Here is a 24,179-nt window from a genome sequence, read left to right as displayed (position 1 = left end):
ATTAATGAAGTGTGTGTTCCACAAGATGTGTGGACAAAACCTAGGAATGTGCACTGCGGGGCCTCAAAAATTCTCAATGCTACATTTGCATTTCTCAAATAAGAACAAGGGAAGTTCCTACTCCACCCCCATGGAAATGTCAAGAGGCTCCTAAATGCTAGTGATGAGTTTTCTCACTTCTACCTTCCAGTTCCCATGGTAAGTGTGGGGAAAAACAAATAGACAAACAAAAAACCCTACAGTCTTTTTGCTTTTCCAGTTTAGGAGCAGCCATCTTGTAATGAAATTTAATTAAACACTAAGCATCACAGAACTTAATACCTGCTTTAGAATCCTTTAAATGTACCTACCAAAATTAAGTTTTAGTGAGGGGAGATCTGGGAAGTGTGAAAAGCACACTATTTCTTCATCACTTTTAATGGTAAGAGGTGCCCCCAAACCCAGTATGTGATATCCTGCCAAGTATTATTTTCCATCCCAAAGTTTTTCACAGGAATCATGCTGCAGCCTGAAGGAATGCCTGTGAAGTTGAATCGATTTAAATGAAGTGGGTCAAATTCACATGGGCAGAGACAATTAAGAAGAAGCATTCTTAAGGACTTGAGGGAGGCCACACGACCCAGTGGAACGAACATGGCTTGGGAGTTGGGAGATCTGCGTTCTAATCCCAGTTCTGAAACTGGGCTACTGTGTGACGTGAGGGAAGTCACTTTAATTTCTCTAGGACTCAGTCTCCTCATCATTAATGGTGATACTATACCTGTTCTCCCTATCTCTCCAACTGCCAACTCTGTAAGGGATGGGGACGGTGTTTAATCTGACCAACTGTCCAACCAGCTCCCGGCACAATGAGAGCTCAATAAACCCTACAACTACCAGTATTAGGGATGTTCCAGAGTGAATGGCTAAAGCACAAACATCAGAGAGCAAGTCATCTCTCCTTCAACTGTGATTACAAGCCAGATTACAAGGGCTATGAGCTGCTGTGTCTGCTGCTGTTGCTCTTTGCTTCTTCCTATTTATAAGAAGATGTAGAATGGAACTGACTGCAGAGCCATTTTCCCCTTCTCGTTTTGACTCTGCCATTGCATGAAGATAGTACTGCTCTTCTGTCTTCTTTTGGGATAACAGCATTTTGTATCAATTCTCAGAAGTTCAGTGATTGCTAAATTACAGTTTATTATCAATGGAGATTATTTTAAATTAGCACCAGTAATTTCCTTTTCTAGATCTCATTAATAGGTATTGTAAGCTTGAATCTCCCCTGCAGTTTTCTACTCAATTCTCTCATGCTTTACTCATAAACACCACTCCCATCCAGCTAATTATGTCCCTACTGTCTTATTGTGCATCTTTTAAACCATTCAATCAATCAATGAGATTTACTGTGGGCTAACATGTGCAGTGCACTGAATTAAGTATGCGAGACAGCACGATGCAACAGAACTAGTGGAACGTTCCCTGCCTATAATGCGCTTACATTCACAGACAAAAGCACAACCTAAAACATGTTCGAAGTCTGGGTAACCTTCTCACTTGGTTATACAGGGAAACCACAAGATTTTGGGATTGTCTGATGCTCTCTGAGCCAAAGACAGCACATACATCTTTTGCAAGCAGCAGCCACAACAATGAGAAGGCAAGCATTAAGCCTTAATCAAAAGAGACCAGTGTCAATAGGGACCGGTTATGGAAGGAATCCTGTTTACTTCAGCTGGAAAGAGAACTGAACTAAACTGCTTAGCAGTGACCAAAAACTGCCAACGTTTGGCAATGGGTTGTATGGCAGTCATAATCCTTTCTAACCTAAAACATCTGAATTGCAGTTGAATATTGGTTAATAGGATCTGAGTCAACGTGAGTTTGTGTGCCAGGTAGATAACCTAACTGAGAAAGTATTTGACATTTGCGAGCTACAAAAGTAAACTGGAAAGAGCAAAGTACAGTAATGTCCCTGAATCATCTACTCTGTAAGTATCTAAGCACCCATTATCATAAATAAATAGGAAGACATTTTAATCAGGAAATGTTTTTTAATTATTTCATGAACTTCTAAGAATTAGTCATGTGTATTCATTGTATTAGACTGACTTTGTAGAGTAGGAGACTAGGTAAACATTTGTCATTCTAAGTAATGGGTGTTTGTAGAAGATTTACGAAGTTCTCCACTTGGTCTTGAAACAACATTTTTGGCAAGGTCGGACTGTCTTTGGCTGTAAAAAAGTCTTTTATTTGGGTTACTTCCATATATTTGCATAGTTTCAGAAGGCTTTTCCTTAAAACAACATGAGGTTTTTTTTTCTGATTTCCTATACTTTGAGTTATATGTACAATAATTTGGCCCATATTTTTGTTTAACATAAATTTAAGTTAGTTTAGAAAAGCCCAACACTCATTTATTTCAACTTTTAAGTATTAACCTTCCTTGTGAAAATGTTGATATTAGCAAATTTGGCTACCAGAATGGTAAGGGTACTAAATGATGGCAGCTTTTAGGGGAAATGACAATCACAAAACACTAAAATGGTGTCCCCCTCCTAGACTGGCCAGGGACTGTGTCTGCTAATTCCATTGTACTCTCCCAAGAGCTCAGTACAGTGCTCTGCTCATAGTAAGCACTCAATAAATACCATTTACTGACTGATTGATTGAAGGGAAGAGGAAGAACTAGGGGAGGGAATCTGGGCTAGGGCTACTCTCAGGATTTTGGATTGCTTTGGGTGAGTGTGTGATCCAGAGATCACTTGAATGAACTAATCACTAATGTGGTGTTATCTGGTGGGGACCCTTGAGACATCCAGGAGTGGACTCAGGCTGCTGAGTTTCTTCTAGATTGAGCTTGGACTACTCCATGTCCAGGCAAAAACTCAGGTTTTATCCAAACTCCAATTTGAACAGTGTCCGGGCTGGTTATCTTGTACCCATTCCCGCACTTGGCCCATAGTAAGTGCTTAACGAATACTATAGTTATAAGATGAAAGTCATATCACCTATGATTTTTCAGAGTGCCCGAAACTTCAGATTTGTCTTTGTCAGCCTCTTAGGAATGAATACTTGAACTTACTGCATACCAAAGGTAACACTTTAGATACCCGATAAGATCAGCTAAGGTACCTTTATTAACAGTGCTAAATCTGAGTTTCCAGAACCTGGCAGCAAGAAATTTTATTCTATAGAGGTCTTTGAGGCTAAACTGTGCTTCCTCTAATTCTCCTGAGTTCACAATCACGTTGATTGTGAGTTCCACAAAAGGATAGGGACCGTTTCGGACTTCCACCTGTGTATTCTCTCCCAGTGCTTAGTACAACGCTCTGCCCACAGTAAGCACTGAATGAATACCATTATGACTTCTAGTACTATTACTACTAGTACTAAAGTAGGACTAGTTCTACGTGAATTACAATATAGTACTCCATTCAAGGAATGCTATAAGTATAAGTTTAATCTTTCCTGTTGGACACGAAGAACTGTTAACCTATGTTTATTTTGCTTTGTCTGGCCTAATTTTATACTGTATTTACCACTACCATCAAAAATTTATGTACATATCTATAAGTTATGTATTATAAACTATGTATTTATATTAATGTCTGTCTCTCCCTCTAGACTTTTATGGGCAGGAAATATGTCTACCAACTCTGTCGTCTTGTACCCTCCCAAGCACTTAGTACAGTGTTCTGCACATATTAAGGGCTCAGTAAATACCACTGATGATAAAAAGTATTTATTGACGATCCTTATGCAAAATGAAGATTATTGCAAATGATGCTTTCCGTTAATTTTTTTCTATATTTAATATTAATTTTTTTCCAAAATCTAAGAGGATACTTACCTTTAAGTAATCTTGCCCCAACTCCTTGCTCACATCCTTCCTCTGGTCTGGAACTTCTTCCCCCTTTCATATCTGACAGACCAGCACTCTCCCCACCTTCAAAGCCCTCCTAAAATCACATCTCCTCTAAGACACATCCTCAGACTAAGTTCAATCAGTCAGTCAGTCAATCATATTTGTTGAGCGCTTACTGTGTGCTGAGCATTGACCTAAGCACTTGGGAGAGAACAATATAACAGAGACATTCCCGGGCCATAACGAGTTTAGTCTTAGAGCCCACATTTTTCCCACTTGCCCTCCAATTGCACTTGTTATCCAACCCAACCTCAAAGAACTAATATTCATCCCACCCTAAGCCCCAAAATACTCACGTACGTATCCTTACACTCTATATTTCCCCCATCTGTAATTTATGGTAACTGTCTCCCCATCTTATTCTGTAAGATCCTGGTAGGTAGGGATCGTGTCTACCAACTCTGTTGTATGGTACTTGCCCCAGAATTTAATACAGTAAGTACTCCATAAATACCACTGATTGCCTGAATGAAAAGCTATTTTATGAAAACCATTTGGATTTTTCAAAGGCTTTAGGCCTTTCCGAGAAGAATTTCTCAATTTCCTGACAATATATAAAAACTTGACATACCGTGACAGATTCAAGTTTGTGTTTCACTTTCTGCATTCTCATAGACATTCTGGCAGCACTGGCAAACTGGTCTGCTGGAGATATGGTCGGATCTTGCATTGCAGGATTACTAAGAATCTGTGGATTTCTATGTGCTCCAGCTGACGCAAGTGATCCACTGGACTCTTTTACCATTTCAGCCTCCCGCTGTGCAACTAGAGAAAAAGTTAATATGTTAATCAATTTTAATTTTTCCATATGAAGACCTAATGTTGTGTTCAGATGACAAGAAAAGGCACCACCGAAGAGTAGAATACTAAGGCACCTAATGTGCTTTGTCAAAAACGTCAATTAGCCATACTACTTGAATGAACCTTGTGAAAAAGTGTTCACAAATCAAAGACGCTCAAAACAGAAATTAGAAATGTGAGTGCAAGCATAACAACACTACATACTTTCTGTTGACTCTACAAAATCCTTTTCCCTGCATCACACCTTCTATCTACGTCACTAGAGTCTAAAACTGGTAGCTTTTACTTGATGATGGGCAGGAGATGGCCAAGAATTACTCTGCTCAGTAGCTTACTGGTAATGAAATGCTGCCATAGCTACCACTCGTCGTTCTTATCATTTTTCCCTAAAAATAGCCAGGATAGTGATATCTTCATCATCTTTTCAGTATGCCCACCATGCAATTTACATTATATCAACAATGCATTTGAAAAATGCTGACCCTAGAATCGGTTAAATTTCCTGCTGAATAACTAATGCTGTGCAAGTGTGAGAACAACAATATCAGAGTTTCTTTTTGAATCACCCATCCCCAAGTGATTCTAGAAAACCATTTCAATTACACAGCAAAAATCACCAGTTTCCAATTTAAATGACAAAACATAACTCCTTCATAGATTCGGAGACCCTTGAGGGACAGGGTCTGTGTTAATTCCCACCTGTGTATTTTTTTTTCCAGTGCTTAATTCAGTACTCTGAAGAAAATAAATACTGTTACTACTTCACTGAATGTATTTAAAAGGAGACACCACTGCAGTGCTTACTACATGACTCTGCAAATAGGTGCTCAACAAATATTGATGATGGTGCCTAAATTTTAAAGGTATGTGTTTCAAATCTTAAATCATTGACACAGTAAATGATAAATTAACTTTTCATCTATTTTTGAAGATATTAGCGTACAGAACCTTAAGATCATCTAAAGGAAACATAAATCTGCATAATTTGATATAATTTTTTCTTGTCCAAGTTAACACGTATAAAAACCTATCAACAGAGCTATTTTATATGTTTCTATTTTTGAAGGGAGAATACCTTGGAAAGAAATAAGGGATCAACCATTTTGCAAGGAGAGGGGATTTTTTTCTTATATTTAAGTATACTGGGAAAACCGATGCAACTCTCAAAGCCCATAGGTATAAATTTTTTCAGCTTCCATTTCAAATTCATCACTAAAAGTATGGATTTTTAGTTATGCCTAGCTGACACTGTATCAGAGAATACTGATTTTACACATTTTAGGGGAAAATTAAAAAAAAAACAACTCATAAGAGTGCAGTAGTAAATCATTTGATATTCTGTAGAATTCATCCAGTAGCAGATTGAGCAATTTTAACAAAAAAGTCTACAATATTTCAGCAACAATTAAAATGCGTGCATTTCTGTGGTTTTAAAACAGTTATTTTAATATGACAGGGGAGCACTTGGGGCAAGAAATGAAGATATCACACTGAAGTGAGGCATGCAGGTGGAAAATGGGTAATGTGCTTATTCTACTTGTGAAGATTTTGTCTGGCTATAGGAGAAATGCTAGTAACTCAAACTAACAATGATAAAAAGCTTTCAATGACCTCAAGTGGTCAGAATTTCAGGCTTACATCTTGCTGAAATGCCTTAAGACAACAATGTGAAGTTGACACTGACTCAGAGAGGGGACACTGCCATCTAGTGAATAATCCCCTCACTCCTTGTGATGTGTACGTAATGTGCACGTGTGTGTGAGTACACAAAATTCTCAGTCTATGCGTATGCCTATTTGTATATATATTCCTGAGAATCTTTCCAACCAAACACTGATCTACTTCCAATACACCAAGAATAGGCAATTGCAAGAATACAGCACACTGTGTCCACGATGCAAAAATGGTTACCTACCTTGTCTTTGTTTACTTGGGTTATAGCAGAAATTGGATGGCATAGGACAAAATACCAATGGAAAAGAAAATCAAAGCATTTATTGCTTATAATTCTGTATAAAAATGAATGTGACATAAGCTAAGACTTTTAGTAGCCGTTTCTGAGTGCAGACCGGTTATTATGGGAATCCTAAAAGAACCTTATTTGTGGTACTTAGTGACTAAGCTTTGTATTGCTATATGATTAACTCTTTCAACACCAGGCACAATACAACTGCCTTCTGAAAGTAAAAATTATGCCTCTTACCAAAAAAAGCAAAAAGTCAGTAGTACGAAAGATACAAAAGACCACAACCTGCGCATACGCTTACAGAGAAAGATGTTCGCTGACTTGTCACAGATTTTGTTAGAACTGAAAAATGGATGATACATTTAGCTACCAATGTGGTCTCAACATGATCTTGTTTAACATCTACACAAACTCATGTTTTCAAGATTGGTCCATTTTCTATGAAATTACATAAAACTGTTGAAGTTTAAGTTCTTGAAACTTGAAAGAATCATGTGTAGTTACATTCAAAATCCAAGCACAACTTAATGGTGACAATTTTTCCAAACTCACTTCACTTTGAAACTTAACTGTATATGGCATCTCTTTCAATAAGATTCATCTCAACTAACATGTGAGGTTTTCTTAAAAGGCAGGTATAGGTTTTATATAAAAATTCTGAGTAAAAGGTTACTAAATTAAATATTTCAAGTGAAAACTACATAGTTATTTAATTTTGAAAGATGATTGTCAGAAAGTTTGGGTTCTTGGACAAGATGACATCTTAATTCCATTTTGATTTTATATGCTCTGTGATTTACGCTGATGAACATCAGATTAGTGGCATTTACCTATACGTGTAATCTCCTTGTGGGCAGCAGATGTGTAACTTTGTTACTCTGTGCTTTTCAAGTGCCTGGTACAGTGCTTACTATGTGCCAAGCACTGTTCTACCACTACTACTAAAACAATTTATAGCTAGTTTTTTCATTTATAAAATGAAGGATAGCTGACACTTGAGAAAGTTCTAAAAAAGTTTGACCGTAAAACTCTTCAACACTCAAAAATAACATACTGCTAAAACAAGGGTTTTTAATTGGGGATATTTAGAGTTTTGAACCCTCGTTTTCTTGAATTATCCAGTAAAACCTTAACTCTGTCACCTCATGATGTCACCGTGACATTGTGCTTTCTTCCTCACCTGCACAAACACAAATAATTCAAGAGTAAAGAAAGTGTTTAATCGCACTTTTCAACCACAGTTCAAACACAGAAGTTCAACAATCTATGGTTTTGAAAGATGTCTTCAAATTGCCTATGGATTCCAGGGCAAATAGACTAAATTCTTGGCCCACCAACCAAATGACGAGTGATCTTTTGCCCTTCAGATCAGATTTCTTTCGACCTGAAGTAGGCTTTTGGTTGGAAAAAGGTCCTCGGACAATCCAAAGATGTCGATGATGGAATACACTGTTTGAGACAAATAAATTGTTGGATATCAACTTGCTTTTGCGGTGAAACCTTCACAGAACTTCTATAAACCAGAATTTATCAATACCACTGATCCAGTTATGGTCCTGAATAAGTGACAACATGGAATTTCCCCTCTCCAACCTTCCCTGGGCTGAGGGAAAACATCTGGGCTGCCCAACTCCTGGATAAGAGTCCAATTATGGAGTACTTAACTCTCTTCCCGTCAGGAGATTTAGGATGGCACAATGAGAGGCCTGTTTCAAAAGACATGTCTGAACTAGACCCCCAAATAGGTTTTGGGTGTTATAAGGAAAGCTTTTGTATGTCTCCAACCTTTGTACCTGAAGACTGTTCAAAATGAACGAAATAGAAAAGAATCAATACCAGTGCTCATATTTTATGTCAATGGTGAATAATCTTTTAGTCTTCCCACCCAATGAAACTTACATAGTGTCTTCTCTACTAGAATATTACTACAGTTTACTACTTGACATGTACATATTAACTTGCAGGAAATAACTATTTCCTTGCTGAAAGGCTCTTAATGATAATAATAATAAGTGTATATGGAGTGTATATTTTGCAATGGCTTAGTATTTACCTTAGTAATTATTACTAATCGTATTTACTGAGTGCTTACTGTGTGCAAAGCACTGTACTAAGCATTTGGGAGAGTACAATATAACATCAGGCACATTCCCTGTCCACAACAAGCTCATTCTATTTTTTAAATATGTCTTCCAGTCAGTGTTAAAATAAACTGACATTTTATTTTTTAACTGGAAATGCACGCCCAAAATTATATATTTTCAAGTAAATATACTCAAATACTACCTAATAAACCATGCTCTCAAGAAAAAATCTAAAATAATACTTTGTCCACCAGATCCTAAAGAACCATATTAAATCTTTAAATTGGCCCTGTCTTTTGCAAAATGAACAGGTGATGAAAAATTTCTCTTTTTCAGGAACAAAAGCAGCAACAAATATGTGTAGAAAAACATAACACAGGATGTTTCATTTCTCTGCAAGAAATGAAGAAGCTTGATGGAAAAATATGCTCATGCACATACATCAGAACTCCTAGAAGTTAGCATGAAAATTTTGCATAGATATTTTCCTTCCTTTCATCTGTTCCTGTTCCATTTCTCCTTTTCATTGCTATTATATTTGATTTCTCTGCTCTAAGCACCACCTTAATAAGATTAATTTACTTGAGATAAAACCTTGATGTTAGTACTCAAAATCTGTAATTTATTTATTCATATTAATGCCAGTCTTCCCCTCTAGACTGTAAGCTCGATATGGGCAGGAAACATGTCTACCAACTCTGTTGTACTGTACTTTCCCAAAAACTTAGTACAGTGCTCTGCAGAAAGAAAGGACTCAATAAATACCATTCATTCATTCAATAGTATTTATTGAGCACTTACTATGTGCAGAACACTGTACTAAGCACTTGGAATGTACAATTCGGCAACAGATAGAGGCAATCCCTGCCCAATAACGGGCTCACAGTCTAAACGGGGGAGAGTCAGTCATCCATTAATTGACTGACTGAAAGATATTCATTAGAGTCTTTGTGACATTCACCATTACCTGTAATAGGACACACAAGGACACAAAAACCCACATACCTACACAATCTATCAAATAAACCCACTCCCAGGAAAAACACATCTGCTACACTTTGGAGTGCTCTGAGAACCTGGGGGGAAGAGGGGAGGATGAAACAAATTTGGTGGTAAGCAAGTATCACCTCAAATGAAAAAAAATCCTCCTTCCCAAAGCCTCCTCTGTCCGAATAAAGAAAACTCTTGCATCCACCCCGAAACAGTTAGAGGGGAGACAAAGGGAAGTCTCAACAGTGGTACAGTTTACTGAAGCTCCAGTCACCACCTCTGGTTCCCAGGCACATCACTACTACAATGTGGGGTCTCGTGGAGTGAAAGAAGATACTTGGGACTATCACCCCAAATATCAGGTGGACCTCTAACACCTCCATTTTACAAGTTCAGGAAACTCATTTTTAAAGAAGCGCATTTTACTTGGCAAGCTAGTTACAATGAGATTTGCATGGGAAACCTCGCTATTACAGTGCTTGAATTAGATTATCGGTGAGGACAACTTGATAGAACCCCTTTGCCCCATTTTCTAAAACAAGCTTCTCCTATTGGAGAAGCAGCGTGGCTCAGTGGAAAGAGCATGGGTTTTGGAGTCAGGGCTCATGAGTTCAAATCCCAGCTCTGCCACTTGTTGGCTGTGTGACTGTGGGCAAGTCACTTAACTTCTCTGTGCCTCAGTTCCCTCATCTGTAAAATGGGGATGCAGACTGTGAGCCCCACGTGGGACAACCTGATTCCCCTATGTCTACCCCAGTGCTTAGAACAGTGCTCGGCACCTAGTAAGCGCTTAACAAATACCAACATTATTATTATTATTATTTTTACCCTGCACATCCATTGCTCTTCTCTACAACAGCAGGCTTCTGAGATACTGCTATTGAATGTTAAAGATGATATTACATACAGCACTCACAACGCTGCCCATAAAAGTGTTTGGTGTGACTAGTATAGGGTGATTACAGCCCATTTCAGCGGCAGTATGCCTGTGAGAAATAACACTGTGAAAATGATTCTATTTCCACATGTCCAAAAAACAATCTAATATACATTTACACTTCTATTTATCATGTAGCTATATTTTGATTACTGTTTTTAACAGTATTATATTGGTTTGATTAATTTTGGTGTTCTTGGGAATTTACTGATGCACTTTAAATTACTTCCTGTGGGAAACTATACTTTGTTTAGTGCTCTTCCACTTAACGCTTCATTTTCACGGAACCAATTAAGGGGCACTAACATGGGTAGAGAAATATTATAAAGAAATATTCCACATTTGGATGACTGCACCCTAGTAGCACATTCCAAATGCAGCAAGAAGCAGCATGACCTAGTGGAAAGAGTTACAGGAACGGGAGTCAAGAGTCTTGGGTTCTAATCCCAATTCTGCTACTGGCATGCTGTGTGACCTTGGGAAAGTCATTTAACTTTGTACCTCAGTTTGCTCATCTGCAAAATGGGGATTAAAGAGTTGTTCTTTCTCCCCTTAGACTGTGAGTCTACGTGGGACAGGGGCTATGTCCAACCTGATTATCTTGCATCTATACCAGCATTTCACACAGTGCTTGGCACACAGTAAGCATTTACCAATGCTGCAATTATTACTACTATTTTTGGATGATTATGAATCACTTTGAAGAGTCAGCCTGATCTTAAGAACCTATGGCATTTATGGTATTTGTTAAGCACTTACTTTGTGCCAGGCATTGTACTAAGCACTGGGGTGGATACAAGAAAATTGGATTGGACACAGTCCCTTTCCCATGTGGGGCTCACAGTCTCAATCCCTATTTTACAGATGAGGTAACTGAGGCACAGAGAAATAAAGTGACGTTTGCAAGGTCACACAGCAGAAAAATAAGTGGTGGAATGGGGATTAGACCCCACGACCTTCTCTATGGACCCCAGGCCCATGCTCTATCCACTATGAGAAGCAGCATGGCTCAGTGGAAAGAGCACAGCCTTGGGAATCAGAGGTCATGGGTTCTAATCCCAGCTCCGCCACTTCATTCATTCATTCATTCATTCATTCATTCATTCATTCAATAGTATTTATTGAATGCTTATTATGTGCAGAGCACTGTACTAAGTGCTTGGAATGTACAATTGGGCCACAGATAGAGACAATCCCTACCCAAAGACGGGCTCCCAGTCTAAACGGGGGAGACAGACAGCAAAGCAAAACAGAACAAAACAAAAACAAGACAACATCATCAAGATAAATAGAATCAAGGAGATATACACCTCATTAACAAAATAAATAGGGTAATAAATAATGTATACAAATGAGCACAGTGATGAGGGGAGGGAAAGGGGGAAGAGTGGCGGGGGGGAGAGGAGTGGGAGCAGAGGGAAAGGGGGGCTCAGTCTGGGAAGGCCTCTTGGAGGAAGTGAGTTCTCAGTAGGGCTTTGAAGAGGGGAAGAGTTAGTTTGGCAGAGGTGAGGAGGGAGGTAACTGGAGTAGATACAAGTTAATCATGTTGGACACAGTCCATGGGGCTCACACTCTTAATCCCCATTTTACAGATGAGGTAACAGGCATAGAGAAGTGAAGTGATTTGCCCAAGGTCACCCAGCAGACATGTGGCAGAGCTGGGATTAGAACGCAGGTCCTTCTGACTCCCACGTTGGAAAGCTGGATATGTGTTACAGTTCTTTAGGCCTCCAGATTCCTCTGGAGCCTTGCTGCCATGCTCTGACTGTTTTTCTAAAGGATATGCTGAACTTTTGTCTCAATTTTCTACTTCCTTGTCTATAGTACATTATTGGACAGTGTGTTCCTTAGATAACCAAACTGTAGTATTACTGTTTCATTATCCTGAGGTTTTTTCAGACTAATCACAGAGAATAATAATAATAATAATAACAATGGCATTTGTTAAGTGCTTACTATGTGTCAAGCACTGTTTTAAGCACTGAGAGGGCTACAAGGTAATCAGCTTGTCCCACATGGGGCTCACAGTCTTAATCCCCATTCTCCAGATGAGGTAACTGAGGCACAGAGAAGTTAAGGGACTTGCCAAAAGCTACACAGCTGACATCATCCTTCCCACCTCACAGGCCCGCAACCTTGGTGTCGTCCTTGACTCAGCTCTCTCTTTCACCCCACACATCCAATCCGTCACCAACCCCTGCCGGTCTCACCTTCACAATATCGCCAAGATCCACCCTTTCCTTTCCATCCCAACTGGTACAAGCTCTCATAATATCCCAACTGGATTATTGTGTCAGTCTCCTCTCTGATCTCCCTTCCTCCTGTCTCTCCCCGCTCCAGTCTATTCTTCATTCTGCTGCTGGGATCATCTTCCTACAAAAACGCTCTGGGCCTGTCACTCCCCTCCTCAAAAACCTTCAGTGGTTGTCTATCAACCGCCGCATGAAACAAAAACTCCTTACTCTTGGCTTCAAAGCTTTCCATCACCTTGCCTCCTCCTACCTCACCTCCCCTCTCTCTTTCTACTGCCCACCCTATACACTCCGCTCCTCTGCCGCTCACCTCCTCGCTGTCCCCTGTTCCCGCTTATCCCGCCGTCGACCCCTGGCCCACGTCCTCCCGCTGTCCTGGGCTAAGTGCTAAGTCCTGTACTAAGTGCTTCAGATGTACAATTTGGCAACAGATAGAGAACAATCCCTGCCCAGTGACGGGCTCACAGTCTAAATGGGGGAGATAGACAGCAAAGCAAAACAGAACAAAACAAAATAAGACAGCATCATCAAGATAGAGTTATGGAGATATACACCTCATTAACAAAATAAACAGGGTAATGAATAATATATACAAATAAGCACAGTGCTGAGGGGAAGGGGGAAGAGCAGAGGGCGGGAGATGGGGGAAGGGGAGGAGAAGAGGAGCAGAGGGAAAGACAGCTTCATCCTGGGAAGGCTTCCTGGAGGAAGTGAGCTCTCAGTAGGGCTTTGAAGAGGGGAAGAGAGTTAGTTTGGTGGAGGTGAAGAGGGAGAACGTTCCAGGACAGCAGGAGGACGTGGGCCAGGGGCCGACGGCGGGACTGGCGCGAACGGGGGACCGTGAGGAGGTGAGTGGCAGAAGAACGGAGTGCATGGGGTGGGCAGTAGAAAGAGAGAAGGGAGGTGAGGTAGGAGGGGGCAAGGTGATGGAAAGCCTTGAAGCCAGGAGTGAGGAGCTTTTGTTTCATGCAAAGGTTGATAGGCAACCACTGGAGGTTGTTGAGGAGGGGAGTGACATGCCCAGAGCGTTTCTGTAGGAAGATGATCCAGGCAGCGGAATGAAGCATAGACTGGAGTTGGGAGAGACAGGAGGAAGGGACATCAGAGAGGAGGCTGACACAATAATCCAGTCGGGATAATGAGAGAGCTTATACCAGCACAATAGCAGTTTGGAAGAAGAAAGGGCGGATTTTGGCGATACTGTGAAGGTGAGACCAGTGGGTGTTGGTGACGGAGTAGATGTGTGGGGTGAATGAGAAAGCAGAGTCAAGGATGACACCAAGGTTATGGGCCTGTGAGACGGGGACATCAGGGAGAGGACAGGGTTTGGGAGGGAAGGAGCTCAGTCTTGGACATGTTGAGTTTTAGGTGGCAGGCAGACATCCAGGTGGAGACGTCCTGGAAGCAGGTAGAGATACAAGCCTGGAGGGAGGGGGAGAGAACAGGGGAGGAGATGTAGATTTGGGTGTCATCTGAGTAGGGATGATAGTTGAAGCCATGAGAGCGAATGGGTTCACCAAGGGAGTGAGTATAGATAGCCTCTCAGCAGCCTTTGACACTGTCAACCACCCCCTTCCCCTGGAAACATCATAAAACCTCGCCTTCATTGACACTGACTCTGGCCGCTCATTCTCAGTCTTTTTCCTCCTCCTCCTCCCATTCCCAATTTTGGGTGTCCCTCAAAGTTCAGTTCTGGGTCCCCTTCTATTCTCGAGCTACATCCACTCCCTTGGAGAACTCATTCTCTCACACAGCTTTAACTACCACCTTTGTGCTGATGACACCCAAATCTACATCTCCAGGCCTGATCTCTCTCCCTCTCTGCAGTCTAGTATTTCTTTCAGAATTCTAGACATCTCTATTTGGATGTACTCCCATCACCTCAAATTTAATATAGCTAAAACTGAACTTTTTATCTTTCCACCCAAACCCTGTCCTCCCACTCACCTGCCCATCACTGTTGACAGCACCACTTCCTTCCTCTCTCAGAAGCCTTGGCATTATCCTTGACGTGGCTTAGTGGTAAGAGCACAGGCTTGGGAGTCAGAGGTCGTGGGTTCTAATCCCGGCTCTGCCACTTATCAGCTGTGTGAATTTGGGCCAGTTACTTAACTTTTCTGTGTCTCAATTACCTCATCTGTAAAATGGGGATTAAGACTGTGAGCCTCATGTGGGTCAACCTGATTACCTTGTATATACCTCAGCACTTCGAACACTGCTTGGCACATAGTAAGCACTTAACAAATACCATCATTATTATTATTATTATTCAACCCACATATTCAAGCTATCACTAAATCCTGTGAGTTCTACCGTCACATCGCTAGAATACGTCCCTTTCCTCTCCATACAAACTACTTTCACATTAATGCAAGCACTTATCCTATCCCACCTTGATTATTGAATCAGTCCCTGCCCTCTGTCTCTCCCCACTCCAGTCCATACTCCATTCTGCTGCCTGAATTATTTTCCTACAAAAATAATCAGGCCACATTGCCCCACTCCTCAAGAAACCCCAGTGGTTGCTCATCCACCTCTGCATCAAACAAAAACTCCTAATCATTGCTTTAAAACACTCAATCACCTTGCCTCCTCTCACCTCACCTCGTTACCTCACCTCTCCTACTACTACAACCCAGCTCACACACTTCATTCCTCTGATACTAACCTTCTAACTATATCAGGATCGTCTATCTTGCCACCAAACTCTCGCCCACATCCTACCTCTGGTCTGGAACGCCCTCCCTCCTCATATCAGACGGATAATTGCTCTCCCTCACTTCAAAGCCTTATTGAAGGCCCATCTCCTTCAAGTAGCCTTCCCTGACTAAGCACTCCTCTCTTCTTTATCCTCTCTCTTCTGCATCACCCTGACTTGCTCCTCTCATTCATCCTCCTTCCCATCCCCGAAACACATATGTATATATCTGTACTTTATTCACTTATTTATATATATTAATGTCTGTCTCCCCCTCTAGACTGTGATCTCCTTGTGGACAGGGAACATATCTGTTTGCTATTGTACCGTACTCTCCCAAGTACTTGGTACAGTGCTTTGCCCATAGTAAACGCTCAATAAATACGATTGAATGAATGAACGTTACAACCTCTGTGCTAATTTCTGAGGTAGAGACAAGATGATCAGATCAGATACAGTCCCTGTCCCACAAAGAGCTCACAAAGAGGCAGAATAGAAAACACTGCCAAACACTTAAAATGACAATCACAACAGAATACTATCTTTGTATGCATACACGGTGTAGTCAGGACCATGATTCCGCATGGCCCATTATAGCTTTTCATGCATATACCGGTCAACTGCACTGTCAAGGGAGACTTTAAATAAAATACCTAAGAGCAGCTATATATGTAGAAATATGAATTTAACAAACAGAAGATACGGAAACTGCATTTGAAAGTCAAAAGGCAGTGTTAAGAATTAGAAATCATCTGAATAAATTTTAATGGGAACATGAAAACTCAACTACTAGCATTTGAGGAGATGTGACAAAGATAAGCTTAATTCAGGTGGTGAAATTTGGTCATTATCCACAATCAAATACTTTAAGTGGCAAGGGAGGTAGGAAGAGGAGGAAGGGCAGACGAGGAGGGAACCCTGAAGAGATGGCAATATCATTTCAATATTCTCCTCATCACACCTCCTACTAGTGAATTTTAGGCTCTTCATAACATAGAAAACATTCAGACTTAGAGGAAAGAACTTAAGCCATGGCAAAGCCCTTGCAATGAATGGTGTAGTTGCTGAGAGCTACTACAATGGAAGAGATAAACTGCTTACATACCCACATAAGATCTTCCTCAATGTATCAAACACTGAGGAGATGCTACAGGATCTCAAAAATGCCATCATCATCTTCAAGAAGAAAGGTGAAACATCAGATTGCAGCAAATGTTGAGGCATCACTGTTCATTGCCAGCAAGATCCTAGCCAGAGTGCTTCTACATCAGCTACTAAATAAGATTATCAATTGAACACTTCCAATCTATCACTCAATTGTACTTCTTTAGCGTTTACTGTGTGCAGAGCACTGTACTAAGAGCTTGGGAGAGTACAATACAACAGAGTTGACAGACCCATCTCCTGCCCACACTGAGCTTATTTCCAGAATCATAATGTCGCTGGCCAAAGAGCCTGAGAAGAACTCATTCAGCAGCTGTTTGGCAAGCTATAATTGCCAAACACATCGACAACAGAAATATTTCACTGATAAAGCACCGTGGCGCCTCAGATGAGTCTTCACCCAACCTGAAAACTGGGAGTCAGCTGTGATAGCCAGACCAGCATGGCGCCCAACAATAAAAAATAGCTAGACCAGCATGGCGCCTTGATAATAACAAAAAAAGGGGAAGCTGGTTTCAAGCAAAGGACTCATAAGGACTATGAAGACATGAAGGTGAAAGTGAAAATGCTAGGCATTGCAAACAACAAACGTGACAGGACAGCATGTGTGAGCAGAATGTGGTCACTACTGTGGGGGCCTCTCTGGCTTCATCAGCCACACAAGCATGCACTGGTGAATTTCATTGTCAGTGGAATCTTCTTTAGCTACGATTCTCTCTCTTCATATATCACAAATTATTTTGTTTACAAAATGCAGTTTTTCTATGGAGTGCAAATATATAAAACTGATCAGAGTGCAGTTCAAATGTTAACATATGGATGGGAACTCCAAATATCAAAATTAGTTCTCACTGTTCTAATAATTCATCTGTATTTTAAAACTATTTTCCATTAATGTTCTCATTCATTCATTCATTCATTCAATCATGTTTATTGAGCATTTGTTGTGTGCTGAGCACTGTACTAATCCCCTGGAAAGTACAATTCGGCAACAAATAGAGACAATCCCTACCCAACAACAGTATCACAGTCTAGAAGTATAAGTGCAACTGCTAAGCTTAGCAAAACTTTTTATAACCATGTATACTATACACTTTAGAAATATACTTTCTCTTCCTAATAGATGCACAAAACAGCTCATTTTAGAATAAAATTTCAAGAGTCAGAGATCATAATTTTTACTAGTGCAGGCACAGAGTACTCAAAGCTGAGCATTACACAGAAGATAGCAATCACTTCTCACAAGAACTCTGAGTTCCTGGCTCTCATATTTGAATTCATAAGTCACCCACATGTTCTCAAGATTCTGTATTCAGTCTACTTTTCAGGGAGCGTTGTAAATCAATCAGTTGTATTTATTGAACACTTACTGTGTGTAGAACACTGTACTAAGAACTTGGGAGAGTATAATATAACAGAGCTGGAAGACACTTTCTCTGACTGCAAAGAGCAAATGTACTTACCGCTGTAATCATAAATGTACACCAGGATGGGCTCATTTTGACCAAATGCACAAAATGCCACCATGTGTTCAAGTGGATGAAAAGCAACATCTCGAAGAGGCGATGTGAAAGAAAGGTCAGAATACATAGCTACTTGGTCTCCTAAAAGAGAAAGAAATTCCATTTGATATACTCAAAAGATACTCAGGTATTATGTTACTTTTTAAAATTAATTTACATATCAATTGTATAATTATAATTTTTTTGGTACATCATTCAACACTATCAAGTATTTCTTGGGTCAAAGTTAATCATTTTTCCTGGCTCTGTTGATGCTGTAATTACTGTATGAATTAGTTTTGCAAGCACACTTTAAAACAGGCATGAGTTTCTCAGAATTTCTGGACCTTTTCAGTAAAGCATATAAAGAGAAAATGAACAAATTATAAATCAAGATTATTGATACTAATATTTGATATTACTCAAATATGTTAGCATTTGAGTATGTGGATAGCCTGAGCTTCCCAGACCTTCCAAAATCATAAATTCTAAAATTGGAGCTAAATATAAGTGAACTTGCTCTCAATATGGATAAGGGTGGGTAGTACCCCACCTTCAAAAATGCATATCATTTTCAACATAGCTTGGACAAATAAACAACCCAAACTCCAATGAACAAATCAGTCACACAAAGTAAAACTGCCTACAACTAAATTTTAATGAGTCTTTAAAATCACAGCTTATTATACGACAACAGTCTGATTAAAGGGAACTTCTAATACCCCCCATTAAAGGAATTATTTTATTATACTTTCTATAGTACTTTCGATTATTTTTGGAAAAGTTTTATACTGTAATTTCACCTTTTCAAAGAGAAATCAAATAGTCTACTCAAGAGTAGAATACATTTTCCCTTAAAATCTGCAACTTGACAAATTTGAAATCTTCAAGGTGAAATGATCTATAATCAAGTCACATCATAACTATAAGGTTTTCAGTTCCCAGTTCTCTAAATTTTTGATTATATAATTCTTTAGCCTTCTATCATATAAGTCAAGATAGCATTTTAATTCTGTCACATCATATGTCGTACTGTCCTATTTCCAGTTACACTAATTTTCAGGGTAGCACTATGCAAAGTTTGCACCTGATAATAAATGTTTTGAGTATGTCATCATCTCCATGGGAGAAATAGACTAAAAGTATCCTTTAAGACTTTTAAATCTGAAAAGATGCTTACGATATGAAAGGATTAAAATTTTTTTTAGATCATATCTGGACTCCACAAACCAAATCTCTCAAGCGTATTCAAAGATAAGCTGAAGTCTTTAAAAACAGGCAACCTTGATTGGTAATTCTATTCTGAAGCATGTGTTTTTTAGGGAAAAAAACCACACAGATGATTTTAAGTAGTTTTTTTAAGTTTCTCCTAACAATCTGAAAATATTTCTTGAGACTTTACAAAAATGTTTTACCTGTTTCTGGGTTCCAAACATAGGCTATACCATCTTCACTCCCAGAAAAAAGAAAAGTCCCACAAGGAGTCAATGTACTATGAATCTTCTCCCTATAGTTTGTGGCCCCTACATACTTTCTTGTTGCTAATCTATAATATAAAAGAATATGATGAACAGGTGAGTTGTTTTCACATATAAAACCAGTTGGTGGTAGAAAGTATTTCAAAAAAAAACCAAACCCACTACAGCCCAAGAAAATTTTTGCTACCAAAGTAGATCCACTTACTTCAGCCAAATGATTTATTTTCTTTATATCTTACGGCTAGACTGTGGTTGCAGTAACAGGAGTGGTTGTCCAACAACACACGCATGCTTAGAGGAAAGAGCAGGGGCTTGGGAGTCAGAAGACACGGGTTCTAATCTCGGCTCCACCACCTGTCTGCTATGTGACATTGGGCAAGACACTTACCTTCTCTGTGCCTCAGTTACCTCATCTGTAAAATGGGGATTAAGAATGTGAGCCCCACGTGGGACAACCTGATTCCCCTGTGTCTACCCCAGCACTTAGAACAGTGCTTGGCACATAGTAAGCACTTAACAAATACCACCACTATTATTATTTTATTGTATTCTCCCAAGTGCTTAGTACAGTGCTGTGTACACTGAAAAGTGTTCAGTAAATACCACTGAGTGAGCTTGCGTGGATACAGTGCAATCAATCAATGGTATTCATTGAGTGCTTATTATTTATTCATTTATTTACTGGATGATTATTATACGGAGTACTTGGATTGGGAGAGTACAATACAACAGAGTTGGCAGACATGTTCCCTGCCCACAAAGACCTAATAATCTAGAGCCATGTCAGAACAAACCGTTGTACAAATGTGTGTGGCGTCGGACACAGGGAGTACTGAAACACGAGCTGCACTCTGTCAATCGCATTTGTTGAGCGCTTACTGTGTGCAGAGCACTGTACTGAGCGCTTGGGAGAGAACAATATAGCAGATATTCCTGCTCACCATGAGTTTACAGTCTAGAGGAGGACACAGCTATTAATATAAATAAATAAAATTACACATGCATACTTTAGTGCTGTGGGGCTGGGGAGGGAGGATGAATAAAGGGATCAAGTCAGAGGATAATAATAATAATAATAATGTTGGTATTTGCTAAGCGCTTATTATGTGCAGAGCACTGTTCTAAGCGCTGGGTAGACACAGGGGAATCAGGTTGTCCCATGTGGGGCTCACAGTTTTAATCCCCATTTTACAGATGAGGTAACTGAGGCACAGAGAAGTGAAGTGACTTGACCACAGTCACACAGCTGACAAGTGGCAGAGCTAGGATTCGAACCCATGACCTCTGACTCCAAAGCCCGGGCTCTTACCACTGAGCCACGCTGCTTAGCGTGGCACTAGCGATATAGACAAAGTGTGTGTTTAGGTGCACAGGAAACTCTCTAATTCTCAATGTAATTTCATTCATTCTTTTCTCCACTAGGCAGTGTGGTCTAATGTCTACAGCACGGTCGTGCGAATCAGAAGGACCTGAGTTCTAAACTCAGCTCTGCCACTTCTAGGCTGCATTATCTAGGGCAAATTGCTTCACTTCTCTGTAACTCAGTTACCTCACCTGTGAAATGGCGAAGATGACTATGTGACCCCTGTGAGACAGGGCCTGTGCCCAACCCGGTTTGCTTTAATCCATCCCAGTTCTTAGAACGGTGCCTGGAACAGAGTAAGCGCTTCACAAATGCCTCAGTTGTTATTATTATCTCATTTTGGCTTTCATTATAACATAGTCCCTGAACTAGAAATACGAAACAGTTGGTCTTTCTTGAAGCTAGCAATACATCACCCCAGGAAAAGAGGTTTATGCCATCATGTTACTCAACAATGAAACAGCTGTATGCTTTACAGCTCCCTACTGATTTTAGTTTTCACTTTCCATATTGCATATTTGTCCTGGACATTTATGCCATTTTTACTGTTTTAGTGTTATTTTGCTCCTAATGCGTCAGTCGCCAGGCCTTTCTCACCTTCTATATGCATATATTGTAAGTTCTTCCAGGGACAGGGTCCATATCTAATTCCCACTTGTATACTCTTCCCCGGAGCTTAATACAGTGATCTGCACAGAGTAAGCACCTAATAAATACTACTGCTACCAAGTGGAGAACAGGATGCTTTATTTCATTTTTAGAATTGCACTAGGGTTGACTCTTTAGGATGCATTTACTTAAACCTACTTTATATAATAAAATAAAAAGTGTGAGATGATGAGCCTTTATACTTTAATGGACAAAATTTTAATGGAACTATCTTCAGGTAATGATAAAAACAAACAAACAAAAATCCCAACCTATACACTGAATATATTCTTGGAAAAAAATACCCGAAAGTAAAACAAGGCTAATTTTACAGTGTTGCTGAAGACAATTCATGAATATAAAATGGATTAGGAATGAGAAATATGTCTTTTACAAGAAAGATTAATTAAGTTAGTAGAATAAGACAAGGAAAATCTTCTTACATTCGGAGATCCATAATTCTTAGAGTACTATCTTTGGCATGAATCAACAAACGCCTGCCATTTGGATGCACCTCTAAATGACTTATTGGGATTCCTTTGATATCATTTTCCCTTATTTCCTTCAAAAAAAAAAGATAGAACACAAAATGCTTTGAAAAATTATAAAAGACACCATTAGTGAGCAAAATCAACTCTAATTAGTTTTACATACGAAGTATTAATTATACTACTGCCCCCACCCAACCTAACCCCAAATCCTAGTAGTACAATTTAAGTGGCATATATCACTTTACAAACTTTATCTTGCTTTCATTTCACTTTTAATGATACTGTATACAGCACACTCAGGTTTCCAAAGTGTTTGCAGTAGATGACAAACATTCATTTTAAAAAATACAAGTACATCTTTTGAACATGCTGACACGAACACTGTTGGCTATCTTCAGATATAGAAAACAGATGCGTGAAACCACTGCAAAGTTGATTGCGACAAACATCCAGCCTTATAAATTCAAAAGGAGGTCAACTTTTAAGTAATGCATCTCTAAATTTTACCAGACAATTGTATTTTGATCTAGCTTGGGCCTCGGTATGGATGTGGCATATTGAATTGGGATGTGATTGCTAAACCGTTTAACTTTAGGTTTTTAGTCTGGCTTTTTGGACAGCTGTTCTAGCCAACTGTAAAAAGGTGCCTTATCAGTGATGTCACGGCAGCATCATTTTAGGGCTACCAGCTCAGAATCATTAGAGGCTACTGAGAGGTCCTCTAGGTAATTTTCTTGTCTCGATTTCAGGAGAGGAGGAAAAGTTGTGAAGGAATGGCTGCCCAGGCTGGAAGCTAGAGAGACAATGGATGTGTCCTCTTCTGCCACCCCTACTCCACACCACACTTCCAGAAAGCTTCTTTTTTTAAAATGGTATTTTTTTGTTTGTTTACTACTTTATGGTATTTATTAAGCACTTTGTTGTTGTTGTCATATGCTGTCGGGTCATGTCCAACCCTTAGCGACACCACAGACACATCTCTCCCCGAAGGCCCTACTGCCATCTGCAATCGTTCTGGTAGTGTATCCATAGAATTTCCTTGGTAAAAATACAGAAGCAGTTTACCACTGCTTCCTTCCGTGCCGTAAACGAGTCTCTGCCCTTGACTCTCTCCCAAGCCGCTGCTGCCCAGCACGGGTGAGTTTTGACTTGTAGCAGATTGCTTTCCACTTGCTAGCCACTGGCCAAGGTAGGAATGGAATGGGTAGGCCTCTGCTTGACTCTTCCTCCTATAGTCAAGACTGGTAGAGGACTGGAAACTCTCCAGGGGTGACCCTACAGGGGGATTAAGCACTTACTATTGTCAAAAACTGTTTTAAACCCTGGGGTAGATAGTTTAATTAGGTAGGACACAGTCCCTATCTCACATGGGGCTCACAATGTAAGTAGGAGGGAGAACAGGTTTTTAATTACCATTTTGCAGTAGAGGAAATTGAGGCACAGAGAAGTTAAGCGAGCAAGCAATTGGCAGAGCTGGGATTAGAACCCAGGTCCTCTGACTCCCAGGCCTGGGGTCTTTCCACTAGGCCACACTGCTTAAGTGCTTACTATGTGCCAGACACTGCACTAGCACTAACAGCCAGGGTAAATTAAAGATAATCAGGTTGGACACAGTGCCTGTCTCACGTGGGGTTCACCATCAGTCTTAATTCCCATTTTATAGATGGGTTCGCTGAGAAGTGAAGTGACTTGCCTAAAGTGACACAGCAGACAAGTGACAGAGCTGGGATTAAAATCCAGGTCCTTCTGACTTTCAAAACCAGGCTCTTTCCACTAGGGCACAGAAGCCTTCTGCTTCTTTTCCCTTTCCTTATTCAGGAGACCACTTGATTTAGGATAGTACAGGCAAGCAGTTAGGTTGTACTGCCCTGGTCCCAAAACCTTTTGCAGAGCACCTA

At 40.0% G+C, this 24,179-nt stretch overlaps 1 protein-coding gene across 6 annotated transcripts in view; it reads right to left on the bottom strand.

Moving 5' to 3' along the window:
- The window catches only part of AHI1 (Abelson helper integration site 1), a 248,316-nt gene that overhangs the window by 145,181 nt on the left and 78,956 nt on the right, over positions 1–24,179 (bottom strand). For all 6 annotated transcript variants that reach the window (XR_003754689.2, XM_039911176.1, XM_029052155.2 and 3 more), the window contains 4 exons: positions 22,234–22,352; positions 19,717–19,847; positions 18,263–18,403; positions 4,479–4,672 (listed from right to left, as the gene is read on the bottom strand). Coding sequence is in view for 5 of the 6 variants with exons in the window: in XM_039911176.1 (XP_039767110.1) it covers positions 4,479–4,672; positions 18,263–18,403; positions 19,717–19,847; positions 22,234–22,352 (585 nt within the window). In the remaining variant the exon portion in view is untranslated. The remainder of the gene's footprint in view (positions 1–4,478; positions 4,673–18,262; positions 18,404–19,716; positions 19,848–22,233; positions 22,353–24,179) is intronic.

This window comes from Ornithorhynchus anatinus, chromosome 2, assembly GCF_004115215.2.
Source record: "Ornithorhynchus anatinus isolate Pmale09 chromosome 2, mOrnAna1.pri.v4, whole genome shotgun sequence".
In the NCBI taxonomy this organism is placed as follows: domain Eukaryota; kingdom Metazoa; phylum Chordata; class Mammalia; order Monotremata; family Ornithorhynchidae; genus Ornithorhynchus; species Ornithorhynchus anatinus.
Note: the sequence above shows the minus strand (reverse complement) of the source record. Positions and strands in the feature narration are given on the sequence as shown.